Raw genomic sequence first — 13,438 nt, forward strand, 5'->3', positions numbered from 1 at the left:
ATGGTCTTCGCAATCACTTGTTATGCATCAGAGAGTTGGACAATGACAAGGGAGTTCAGAAGGAGAATTGATGCCTTTGAGCTATGGTGCTGGAGAAGAGTATTGAGAATACCATGGACTGCTTGGAAAACAAACAGATTTGTCCTGGAAAGGGTTAAACCGGGTGGCTCCTTAGCGGCAAAGATTCTGCGGCTCTGTCTAACATACTTTGGACATGTTGTGAGGAGGGACCGGTCCCTGGAGAGGGATATCATGCTTGGGAGGGTGGAGGGACAGTGCAGGAGATGAAGGCCCTCTATGAGGTGGATTGATTCAGTGATTGGGATAATTGGGATTGGAGTGTCAGAGACAGTGCAATTGGCACAGGACAGAGCGGAGTTTAGAGGTGTTGTACATAGGGTCGCTATGAGTTGCAAGCGACTCGACGGCACATAACAACAACAGCAACAATTATATAAAAATAATTACATAAAGTGAAATCTCACCACGCAGGAAGGGTTAGGATAGAATGAATGGAAATGAGAGTTAAAGGAAGGATCTAGGAAACATACTGCCACAATGAAGAAATTGTAGTTGTCATGGATTGACAACCCTGCCCAACCCCAAATAACTCCAAACTCATTGCTGTCAAGTCAGAAATATACCTTGAAATACATGTGTGTAAAGAATGATATATAACATGGCAAATAAGTAATGCCAACCAAGATCTGATAAATGAAATAGTTGTGAAAGGATTAAGGATGGAATCCCATCACAGCCCTGTAAGAGAAACTTCTCTAGGCTGTGGTTTTTATTTCACTATGGTTAAAAGGTATGGGAAGCTCTGGGGGGCGTAGTGGTAAGGACTGCCAATGCAAAGGTATGTGGTTCAAGCTCACCTGTTGCTCAGTGGGAGAAAGACGGGTAATCTCCCCTCTTTTGATTAACTGTTGTTGTTAAGTGCCATTAAGTCGTAGGTGACTCATAGCGACCCTATGAATGAAAGACCTGAGTGCTTGTATAACTTTCACCCTTTCTCCAGGTTCATAGAGTTTCCGGAGGCAAGCTGTTTTGGAAGTGGATGCCACTCCTGCTTCCAAGCTTGTTTTAATCAGGGAGCTCTACCAAACATTGTCCACCATGGGTAACCATTATTGTATTTGACACATCAGTGTCACAGTGTTTGGCTTCACAACAACCACAAGTTACCTCTGTCCAGCAAGTGGACAGACCAGGGTTATATGACCTAGAAGAATGTTTGACCAAAAACAATTGATTTACTACCTCTGAAATTCTGTGGGAGGGTCAGCCAGGGGTCCGTGTCAACTGGACGGTACACAACGACAGGGTTAAGAGGTATGGTCATCTAATGGGAAGGAGTTGTGCTGCCAGCTCACCAGATGTTCTGAGAGGTAAAGATAGGCAGTCTCTTCCCTTGTCATTTACAACCTCTGAAACCCACCTGAGTGTTAGCTGTGAGTTGGTTGCAACACGGAGGCATATAAAACAAACAACAGTGTTAAAAGGGGAGGAGAACCTCAGTACCTGCAAGAAAAAATTTCTGGGAGTGGAGTGTGTCCTTTGGGACTTAGATTTTTTTGTGAGAAAAATCCTTGACACCAGACAAGACAGAAGGTACTTCACAGGGAGCTTACAGGTTTTTTTTGTGGGTTTTTTTTTTTTTTTTAATACTTACAGCTTCTGAAGCAAACAAAGACCTTTTACCGGGGACTGATGGAGAGAGAAGACACTGGATTTTGACTTTTTCTCTTCCTCCATTGTTGTTGTTTGTTGTTGTTAAGTGCCATCGAGTCATAAGCAACTCATAGCAACCCTGTGAATGAAAAGTCCTCGACACTTGCGTGCGTGACTTCCATCTTTTCTCCAGGTTCATAGGGTTTCTGGAGGCAAGCTATTATGGAAATGGATGCCATTCCTGCTTCCAAGCTAGTTTCAGCCAGGGAGTGCCACCAAACACTGTCCGTCATGGGTAACCATTAAAACATTTGACACATCAGTGTCACAGTGTTCAGCTTCACAGCATTCACAAATTACTTCTGTACGGCAAGTGGACACACCAGGGCTATTAGACCTAGAAGAATGACTAACATAAATTTAAAACAGGCCTTAGGGCCACGGATTAGAGTCCTCCGTTGTAAGAGAATATATTTCTGTTTGTTAAAGCTGTCTACTTGTGTTATCCGTTATACCAGCATCAGGTAACCAAGACAGTAATTTATGTCATAAACCAAAATGTATGTGAATGGCTAAAAAGAATATCAATTTGCATTGTAAACTTTCACTCAAACCATCAATGCAAAGTGTAAAAGATGTGCATTTTCTGCTACCAAAGGCTTTACTTACTCATGCACCTCTATTTCTTTCCTAAAGACACTTTTTTTTTCTAACTTGAATATCTTTTGCTTTTGTAACCTTTTCTCTTTCTTTTTTTTTTTCAATTTTCAAGCTACACAGTGTTAGCAGTGAACGTAGGTGGGTTTTGTGATCTTATATAATGAAATTGTGGATCTTATATAATGAATTGTCAAATAAAGATACATGTTTAGAAGTTGAGAGAGAATCCTGAACATTTTAAAGCTTGAGGATAAACTCTTTCCAGTAGACTAGTATTGCCAAATATTCATTGGGAGCTTGCTACATTTTGCTGAATAACTATAATCAAAGTGGCAAGAATCACTCTTACCTCCAGAAAGTAGTAGTAGGAGAATGCCAATTGAGAGAAAGGATGGTAGAAACGTGCAGGAGGTCCCCATCGTGGTAGGTCTCCCCACATCAATCAATGAGAAAATAGTCACAGCCACTATCCTATATAGTGAGAGTACAAAGGATGTGGGTTTTCTCTCTTCTTTCTCAGCAATTTCAAAGTTTAGCTAGCTTGAGGAAATAAATCATGATTAAGTGAGAACAGTGAATAATTGCTCATTACAAGTAAGCAAGCTTGCCCTAGCTAGGATGAGAGTCTTGTAGAGTCAACAGATTAGTGGGGAAGAAGACTTTGTTGTCATCAGAACATAGCATAAATAATGCCCTGGTTATAAGATTTGTTTTAAGTATGTCCACAAATGGAATTTACAGGTATCTCAGAACAGGTACAAATGGTTCTTAATTAGCTTTTAGTGCAAGGAAAGACTTGAAGTCTTTTTTTATGATTTGAAATTATTTCTTTCCTTCTTTCCAGAATCAGTAGAGATACAGAATTGGGAGTCATCTCTTTTGTTCTGATACTGGAGAATGTTTCCCTTTAAGAAGTATGAATCCCAGCTGCTGAAGGAAAGTATAAAGTTTGCTTTCTAGCAAAAGGTCTTTAAACAAAGTTTTCTACAGTTAAAGATGCATTTATTATAATGTTATGTGTTACTGAGTCAACTATACTGAGGAGGACCTGAAGCTCTTGCTGCAGAAGGTCAAGAACTGCAGCTTTCAATATGGATTGAGGCTCAATATCAAGAAGACAAATATTCTCACCACTGGGTCACTTGGCAGCATCAGGATGGATGGAGATTGTTAATAGCATTAGTTTGCTTGGCTCCACAGTCGACACTCTTGGCACCAGCAGCCAGGAAATTAAAAGACACATTGTGATGGGAAAGTCTGCTGTTAGGGACCTCTCCAGAGTACTGAAAAGCAATGGTGTCACTCTGGAGACTAAGGTGCGCCTGATCCAGGCCATGGTCTTTGCAATCATTTGCTATGTGTCAGAAAGCTGGACAATGACTTAGGGAGGATAGAAGGAGAATTGCAAGGAGGGACCAGTCCTTGGAGAAGGACATCATGCTTGAGAGGGTGAAGGGACAGTATGGGAAAGGAAGACCCTCTATGAGGTGGATTGATTCAGTGACTGGAGTTATGGGAGTAGTTGTGTCAGAAACAGTGAAATTGGCACAAGACAGCAGGGTTTAGGGCTGTTGTACATAGGGTCGCTATGAGTCACAGGCAACTCAACGGCACATAACAACAACAACGTGATCAATATGACCCTGAGAACAGCAGACTTTGTGGTATCGTGCACCATCCTTGAGCTCTTCACCATGCCCAAGTCCATTGTTGCAGTCACTATGCCAATCCACTTCGTAGACAGTGTTCCTTTCTTTCACTGACCTTCTTCTTGTGTTTATTTTCCTAGGACTGTTCCTCTTCACAAAATCCCGTACGTATGTGAAATGAAATTTCTCCATTCTTGCCTCTAAGGAGCACTTTTCTGATAACCATTTTTGTCTTTCTTTATTTTCACATTTTTAAAATTAATTCTAATGAAAATTTTCAGAGACTCTGGATTTCCATTTATTCATTGTTGCACTTTTCTCTCTTCTCCTCTTTCCCTGTCCATGTACACTCTTCTCTTTGAAAAGTAAAAGAAAAATTATCTCACTGTTTTACACTCCCTCTCCCCAGGTCCACTCCATTATGCAGCCTTCGTTCTGGACTCCTGTCATGACAATAATACTTAATCACATATCCCTTTTAAACAGTTTTCTCCCTCATCTGTTTCAATGCAATATACATTATTTATCCCATCTTTCTCAGTCTCCCCCCCCCCAACCCAGATGTCAGTTATATTTTACAATAGTGGCACTATGCAGTATTTGTCCTTTTGTGACCGAGATATTTCACTCAGCATAATGTCCTCCAGGGTCACCCATTTTAAATAATATTGCATGGGTTCATTATTTTTCAATGCAGTGTAGTATTCCATTGTGTGAATATATCATGACTTCTCTATACATTCCTTTTTTGATGGGCACTTAGGTTGTTTCCAACTTCTTGTTATTGTGAACAAAGCCACGATAAACATGGGTGTGCATATATCTGCTTGGATGTCAGCTATGGTCTCTTTGGGGTATATTCCCAGTAGTGAAATTGCTGGTCAAATGGTATCTTTATTTGCAACTTTTTGAGAAGCCATACCGCCTTCCATAGTGATTGCACCATTTTATACTTCCACCAATAGTGAATACGGGTTCCAGTTTCTCCACAACCTCACTAACATTTGTTGCTTGCTGTTCTGTTAAATTTTGCTATTCTTACTGGGGTGAGATGATATCTCATAGTTGTTTTGATTTGCATCTCTTTTAGAGCTAGGAATTTCGAACATTTCTTCATGTGCTTGTGTGCCATCTGAATGTCTTCTTTGGTGAAGTGTCTGTTCATATCCTGTGCCCATTTTTTGATTGGATAATTTACCTTTATCTTGTTGTGGTGCTCAAGTATTTTATAAATTCTGGATATAAGTCCCTTATCTGACATGTCATTACCAAATACTTTTCTCCAGTCTTTGGCTTCACTTTTTACCCTGTTGGAGAAGTTTTTGGATGTGCATAGGGATTTGATTCTTAGAAGGTCCCATTCATCTATTTTATCTTCTTCTGATTGTAGATCTTTCATGATACTTAAAAGACTGTATATGTTGTGAATGAGGACTTCTAGAGTTCTTCCAAGCTATTTTCACATATTTTTAATGATATTTTCCTTTTCCATTAAGATGTCTTCCCAGAACTCATCTCTTTGCATCTTAGTGTTAGTTAGTCTTGAATACACCAGATATATTTGCGTGTGTCTTTTTTTATTTACTTTTTTAGATTGTGATTTCATTTTGTAGAATATTTTGATTCCTTGTTTTTCAGTGCTACATAGTATTCCATTGTGTGAATATTCCATAGTTTTTTTTATCCATTCATTTGCTAATGGGCACTTGGGTTGTTTCCATCTCCTTGCTATTGTGAATAACATAGTAATAAACCTGGGTGTGCATATATCTGTTTGGATGGCAGTTCTGGTTTCTTTAGTATATATTTCTAGAAGTGGAATTGCTTGGTCAAATGGTATTTGTTATTTCCAACGATTTGAGAAAGCACTGTACTGCCTTCCATAGTGTTTGCACCATTTTACCCTCTCACCAGCAGTAAATAAAGGTTTCAATCTCTCTACAACTTCTCCAGCATTTGTTGTTTGCTGTTCTGCTGAACTTTGTTATTGCTACTGGAGTGAGATGATATCTCATATTTGTTTTTATTTGCATCTCTCTTAGAGCAAGGGATTTTGAACATTTCTTCACGTGTTTGTTTGCCATCTGATGTCTTTTTTGGTGAAGTGTCTGTTCATATCCTGTAGCCATTTTGTGATTGTATTGTTTACTTTTTCTTATTGAGGTGCTAGAGAATTCTGTAAGTTTTAGATATGAGTCCCTTAGCAGATATGTCACTACCAAATATTTTTCCTAGTCTGTGAGTTTTCTTTTCATCCTGTTGGAGGAGTTTTTTTGATGTGCCTAGGGATTTGATTCTTAGAAGGTACCATTCATCTGTATTTTTCCTTCCTGGTTGTAGGTTTTTCATTATGTTTGGAAGACTGTTCATTCCATGGATTAGGGCTTCTGGAGCTCTTCTGAGATTTTCTCTGATGAAGTTTATTGTCCTTGAATTTACTCTTAGGTGTTTGATCTACTTTGAGTTGGTTTTTTTCTGTATGGTGTGAGGTCTGAGTCTTGCTCAAGTTTTCCACAAATGGTTTTCCAATTTTTTTTAATGTTAAATTTCTTCTCTTATTTATTTTTTTATTTGGTTTTCCAATTTTGCCAACACCGTTTGTTAAAGAGACTTTCGTTTCCCCACTTAACTGTTTTCATCTCCTTGTTTAAAACCAGTTGAACATAGGTAGGTGAGCTAATTTCTGGTTTCTCAATTCTATCTCATTGATCTTTGTGTCTGTCACTGCACCAGTACCACACTGTCTTGACCACTATGGCTGTACAGTTGACCACCATGGCTGTATAGTATGATTTGAAATCAGGGAATAAGATGCTTTCTACCTTGTTCCTCTTTTTCAGGGACACTTTACTTATTCAGGGTCTCTTTCCAGGTGAAATTGGAAGTTGCCTTTTCTATCTTGTTGAAGAATGGAATTGGCATTCATATTGGGATCGCACTGAACTTGTAGATTGCCTTTGGTAGAACTGTTGTTTTCACAATATCGAGTCTTCTTATTCAAGAGCACAGTATATTTTCCAATTTCCCCAGGTATCTTTTTGTTTCTTGTAGTAACGTTTTGTAATTTTCTTTGAATTGATACTTTGTGTTTTTGGGTTAGATTTACTCCCAAGGATTTAATCTTATGGTTAGCTATTTTGATGTATATTTTTTAAAGCTTCATTTCTGCATTCCCTTTGTCAATGAAGAGAAGTCCAATTGATTTTTATATGTTGATTTTGTATCTTACTACTTTACTAAATTGGTCGACTATGTCCAGTAGTTTTCTTTTTGAGTCTTTAGTGTTTTCCAAATATACTATCATATTATCTGCATATAGAGATAATTTTACCTCCTCTTTGTCAATTTGGATACCTCTTATTTCCTTCTCTTGTCTTAATTGTTCTCCCTAAGTCTTAAAATACAATATTGAATAGGAGAGATAATAATGGGCTTCCTTGCCTAGTTTCTGTTCTCAAAGGGAATGCCTTTAATCTCTCTCCACTGAACACAATGTTGGCTCTTGGTTTTGCAGATATACTTTTCACTATGTTGAGGAAATTCCCTTCTATTCCTATTTTTCTGAGTGTTTTAATAAGGAAAGGGTGTTGGTTTTGTCAAAGGCCTTTTCTGCATCAATTGATAGGATCATGTGGTTCTTGTTCTTTGCTTTGTTAATGTGATGAATTACACTGACTGTTTTTCTTATGTTGAACCATTCTTGCATACCTGTTATGAATCCTACTTGGCCACAGTGAATTATTTTTTTTTAATGTACTGTTGGATTCTATTAGGATTTCATTGAAGATTTTTGCATCTATGTTCATGAGAGATATTGACCTGTAGTTATCTATTTAGGTAGTGTCTTTACCTGACTTTGATAATCAAGGTTATGTTTGCTTTATAGAATGAGTCTGGGAGAATTCTGTCTTTTTCTATTTTCTGAAATACTTTATGCAGAGTTGGTGACAGTTCTTCTCTAAATGTGTGATAAAATTCACTCATAAAATCATCTGGTCCAGGGCTTTTTATTTTAGAGGTTGATAGATTTTCTTGCTGTTCTTTTCCAACTTGTTGGAGATACTGGGTTGTTGTTGTTATGTGCTGTCATGTCACCTGCAACCCATAGCAACCTTATGTACAGCAGTCCTGAACCCTTCCCTTTCCTGAGCCAGTCTCACTAATTCCAATCCCCATTACTTCAGTTATTGTATCAGTCCACCTCATCTGGGGTCTTTCTTTCCTGTGGTGCCCCTTAACCCTTATAAATATGATGTCCTTCCCCAAGGACCGAGCCCTCCTGGCCACATGCCCAAAGTATGTGAGACAGAGTTTCAAAATCCTAGTCTCTAAGGAGAAATTTGGTTTCACCCTCTCCGAGACAGACCTATTTATTTTCTTGGCAGTCCATAGACCGTCCAAAACTCTTCTCTGCATTGTTCAGCTCTCTGAAATGTAACAGGTATTTGTAAAGACCATGGACTGGATTAGGCACACTTTAGTCTCTAGACTGACATCATTACTTTTCAGCACTCTGGAGAGGTCCCTGACAGCAAATTTTCCCAGTGCAATGCGTATTTTGATTTTCTGACTCCTGGTGTTAAGGGTGTTGTTTGTGATGCCTAGCAAACTGTAATTGTTAACAACCTCAATCTCTTCTCCATCTATCATGGTGCTGCCAATTGGCCCAATGGTGAGAATCTTTGTCTTCTTGATGTTGAGCTTCAATCCATATTGAAGATTACAATCCTTGACCTTCTATGGCAAGCACTTTAGGTCTTCTTCAGTTTCAGTAAGCAATGTTGTGCCATCTCTATAACACAGGTTATTGATGAGTCTTCCTTCAATCTTGATGCCACATTCCTCCTCATAAAGCCCTGCTTCCCAAATGATTAATTCTGTATATGGATTCAAAAGGCATGGAGACAGGATGCATCCCTGACACACTTCTTTCCAGATTTTGAGCCATGCAGTGTTTCCCCGCTCTGTTCTGAGGACTGCTTATGGTCCAAGTATAGGTTTTGCATAAGCACAATTATTTTGGGATTTCAATTTTCCTCAAGTTTAGCCACAATTGGTTGAGTTAGAGAGTCAATACCAATTTTTTTCTTCCCTTTCGATGTGCTTGCTTATTGCTATAAAGTGACCTTTGATTACTACTTTGTCTGTTTCCCAGAAGTCTGGTAAGTTGTGTTTTCTGTGTCATTTGTTTCAAGAAACTTTTTTATTTCATCTAATACCTACTCATGTTTTGCAGGTTTTTGCACTTCCAAATGCATGGTATTTTTCTCCTTATCCTCTTGTTATTGATTTCTAATTTTGTAGCTTTGTGTCTGAGAAAATGCTTTGTATTATTTATGTGCTTTTTAAAATTTATTGATCCTTGCTTTGTGACCTAAAATAGGATCTAGTCTGGAAAATGTTCCATACATTTTCAAGAAGAATTTATGCTCAGCTTTCGTGGGGTGCATTAGTCTGTATATATCTATGAGAGCATGTTGGTTGATTGTGCATTTTAATTCTTCAGCATCTTGGTTGAGTTTCTTTCTGGTAGTTCTATTTTTTTTTTCTTGAGAGTAGTATATTGTTGTCTCCTACTACTATTGTGGTTTTGTCTGTTTCTTTTTTTTAGTTCTGTTGACATTTGCTTTGTGTGAATATGGAAACTACTGAACAGTATCATTGCTATTACATGCAAGCAAAGTACTACTAAAGATCATGAAAAAGTGACTGGAACAATGCGTAGATAGGGAACTGCCAGAAGTTCAAGTGGGATTTAGAAGAGGCCGTGGAAATGGAATATCATTGTTGATATCAGCTGGATCCTGCCTGAAAGTAAGGAATACCAGAAGAATGTCTGTTTGTGCAAAGGCACTTGATTGTGTGGATCATAACAAGTTTTGGCTGACAGTGAGAAGAACGGGAATCCCAGGGCACTTGATTGAGCTCATGTGGAACCTATACCTGGACCAGGAGGCTGTTATGCGAATGGAGTAGGGGAGAACTGTATGATTTGGAATTGAGAAGGAAGTGCATCATGGTTGTAGTCTCTTTCCATACCTATTCAATCTGGCTACTGAACAAATTATTTGAAAAGCTGAATTCTCTGAGGAAGAATGTGGCATTAGGATTGGAGGGAGACTTGTCACTAACCTGCATTATGCAGATGACACAACCTTGCTTGCTGAAAGTGAGGAGGACTTGAAGCACTTGTTGCAGAAGATTGAGAAATGCAGACTTTGGTGCAGATTGTATTTCAATGTTTTTACCATGGGACCAGTAGGTAGAAGCTGTCAACAGCTTCATCTTGCTTGGACCTACAATTAATACCTTTGGTACCAGCATCAGAAAATAAGAGGATGCATTGCCCTGGGAAAATCTGCAGTTTACTGAGGAGTAATGATAGCAGTTTGAGGACTAAGGTGCATCTGATTCAGGCCATGGTCTTTCTACTTTCTTGCTATGCATCTGAGAGTTGGACAATGCATAAAGATAAAAGAAAAGAATTGATGCCTCTGAGCTGTGGTTTTCGGGAAGAGCACTAAACATCCCATGGATGGCCAAGAGAACAAACAGATATATCTTAAAGAGGTTGTAGCAGGAGTGCTCTTTGTAGGCAAGAATGATGAGGCTTAACCTCACATACTTTGAGCATGTTGCCTTTGGGAGTGGCTATTCTTTGCAGAAGGACATGATTCTGGAAAGGGTAGAAGGTTGTGTCAGGAAAGGAAGATCCTCAACTAGGTGGATCGATATGGTGGCTGTCATAATGGGCTTTTGTGTATCGGGAAGTGTGTGGATGGCACAGGATAGAATAGGGTTCAGATCTTTTATTCATAGGGTTGCTATGAGTCTTACTTGACTCAATAGCACCTAACAACAACAAAAAAACAAGTTATCATTGTGTTGTCTATTTCTTTTCTGAATTCTGTTAATGTTTGTTTTGTGAATTTTGCAGCTCTGTCATTTGTGCACAGATATTTACTATGGTTATATTATCTTGTCCTTTTAACCCTTTTAGCATTATAAAGGGACCTTCCTTGTCCTTTGTGATGATTTTTGTGCTGAAATTTATTTTATCAGAGATTAATATCATTATTGCCATTGGCTTATATTCACCTCCCCATCATTTTAGTTTAGTCTTTTTTTATCTTCACTTTTCAGATGTGTCTCTTATACATTTTCACCTGTGGGTACGGTTGGTGGGTCTGTGCCCTTTTGGGCTGGCAGGCTACAGGAGCTCCACAGGTTTGAAAAGGTGTGCAGGCTTGAGGGTGCCAGAGCTAATACACATACTCTTTATGCACTCCACTTCTTTGACATCTTCCAATTTTCTTAGATCCATATTTCGTATATATCATACTCCAGTTATTGGTGGACATTTGCAGTTGTTTCTTTTCACTTAGAGTCTTGCCATATCAGCAAATGAAGATCATTCCCTGAGTGAAAACTTTATTCCCTTTAAGTAATTATAAGGTCACTTTGAAGAGGCAGTTCTTCTTTAGCATTTCTGTCTTCTAGCTTTTCTCATTTGCCTGCCTTTGAATCTTTGGGACTCTCTGCCAGCACTCTATTATGAAATGTTCTGATGTTATAGTTGTACTTTTTTAAATATAGTGTAACCATTCCAAAGAAGGGTGACTCAACAGAGTGTGGAAACTATAGAACAATATCATTATTTCACATGTAAGCAAGATTCTACTGAAGATTATCCAAAAACGACTGGAACAGTACATCAGCAGAGAACTGCCAGAAGTCCAGGCTGGGTTTAGAAGGGGTCATCGTACTAGGGATATTGTAGCTGATGTTAGATGAATCTTAGCTGAAAGCAGGGAGTACCAGAAGAATGTCTATCTGTGCTTCATTGATAATACAAAGGCGTTTGACTTTGTGGATCATAACAAATTGTGGCTGACTCTGAGAAGAATGGGAATCCCAGAACACTTCATTGTTCTAATGAGAAACCTATACTTGGACCAAGAGACAGTCGTCAGAACAGAGCAAGGAAGCACTGCATGGTTCAAAATTGGGAAGAACATACACCAGGGATGTGTCCTGTCTCCATACCTTTTCAACCTGTATGCAGAACAGATTATCTGAGAGGCTGGGCTCTATGAGGAGAAGTGTGGTGTCAGGATTGGTGGAAGATCTATTAACAATCTGCGCTATGCAGATGACACAACCCTGCTTGCTGAAACTGAGGAGGACCTGAAGCACTTGCTGCAGAGAGTCAAGGACTGCAGCCTTCAGTATGGATTGAGATTCAATGTCAAGAAGACAAAGATTCTCACCACTGGACCAATTGGCATCATCAGGAGGGATGGTGAAGAGATTGAGATTGTTAACAACTTTAGTCTACTTGGCTCCACGGCCAGGACTCTTGGCATTAGTAGCTAGGAAATAAAAAAAAAAGTATTGCGATGGGAAAGTCTGCTGTTAGGGACCTCTCCAGGATACTGAGGAGCAATGGTGTCACTCTGGAGACTAAGGTGCATTGGATATAGGCCATGGTCTTTGCAATCACTTGTTATGCATCGGAGAGTTAGACAATGAGTAGGGAGGATAGAAGGAGAATTGATGCCTTTGAGCTCTGGTGCTGGAGAAGAGAACTGAATGGATCATGGACTGTTAGGAAAACAAACAGATCCAACCTGGAGAGGGTTAAACCAGGCTGCTCCTTGGAGGCAAGGATTCTGGGGCTTCGTCTGATGTACTTTGGACATGTTCTAAGGAGGGCCAGGTCCTTGGAGAGGGACATCATGCTTGGGAGGGTGCAGGGACGGCGCAGGAGAGGAAGACCCTTTGAGGTCGATTGATTCAGTGACTGGGATAGTCAGGATGGGTATGTTAGAGGCAGTGCAACTGGCACAGGATAGAGCAAGGTTTAGGGCTGTTGTACATAGGGTCGCTATGAGTCGCAAGCGACTTGATGGCACATAACAACAACAACAAGAACAACAATCTTCCATAGGGTTTGTGAGGGCCTATTATTTGAGATGTGGTTGGCCAGTCCTGCTTCTTAGTCTGGAAGTTCTGCTGAAACCTTTCCACCATTAGTGGCCGTCCTGGTATTTCCTGTACAGGTGGCATAGCTTCCAACAATGCAGTTATACACGTGGATGGCTACCACAGTGAGACAAACTATTATAACAAATAATGAATACACCTGTCTTGAACAAAGAGACCTGATTAACTTTCTTAACCTGAACATCAATAAAATTTATACTTTAAAAAAATTTTATGTTGGTTTTATGGGTCTGTGGGCTGGCCTAGGGCCTGGAGCCTTGGAGTCTCCCTCCATTTAGGAGTTGACTTCTTGCTTGCATCTCGATGGCAGTCTCATCTTGATGGTGGTCATGTAAGGGAAATTTCTGGGGTTGTGTTTTTTGTGTGATACTGTTCTTCCCCCAAAACAAAACAAAACAAAACAAGGACGGTCCTTGAGCCTTTGACCAAAGGTGGAGGCCTGCTAGAGG

At 39.5% G+C, this 13,438-nt stretch overlaps 1 protein-coding gene across 1 annotated transcript in view; it reads right to left on the reverse strand.

The window, feature by feature from the left end:
- Positions 1-2,753, reverse strand: part of LOC102858094 (granzyme A-like) — a 16,093-nt gene extending 13,340 nt beyond the window's left edge. Inside the window, exon 1 of the mRNA XM_006889594.1 lies at positions 2,684-2,753. Within this exon, the coding sequence (XP_006889656.1) occupies positions 2,684-2,753 (70 nt within the window). The remainder of the gene's footprint in view (positions 1-2,683) is intronic.
- Positions 2,754-13,438: the final 10,685 nt, after the last annotated feature.

Source organism: Elephantulus edwardii, unplaced genomic scaffold (assembly GCF_000299155.1).
Source record: "Elephantulus edwardii isolate Elephantulus edwardi_28Jun2011 unplaced genomic scaffold, EleEdw1.0 scaffold00079, whole genome shotgun sequence".
Classification (NCBI taxonomy): Eukaryota; Metazoa; Chordata; class Mammalia; order Macroscelidea; family Macroscelididae; genus Elephantulus; species Elephantulus edwardii.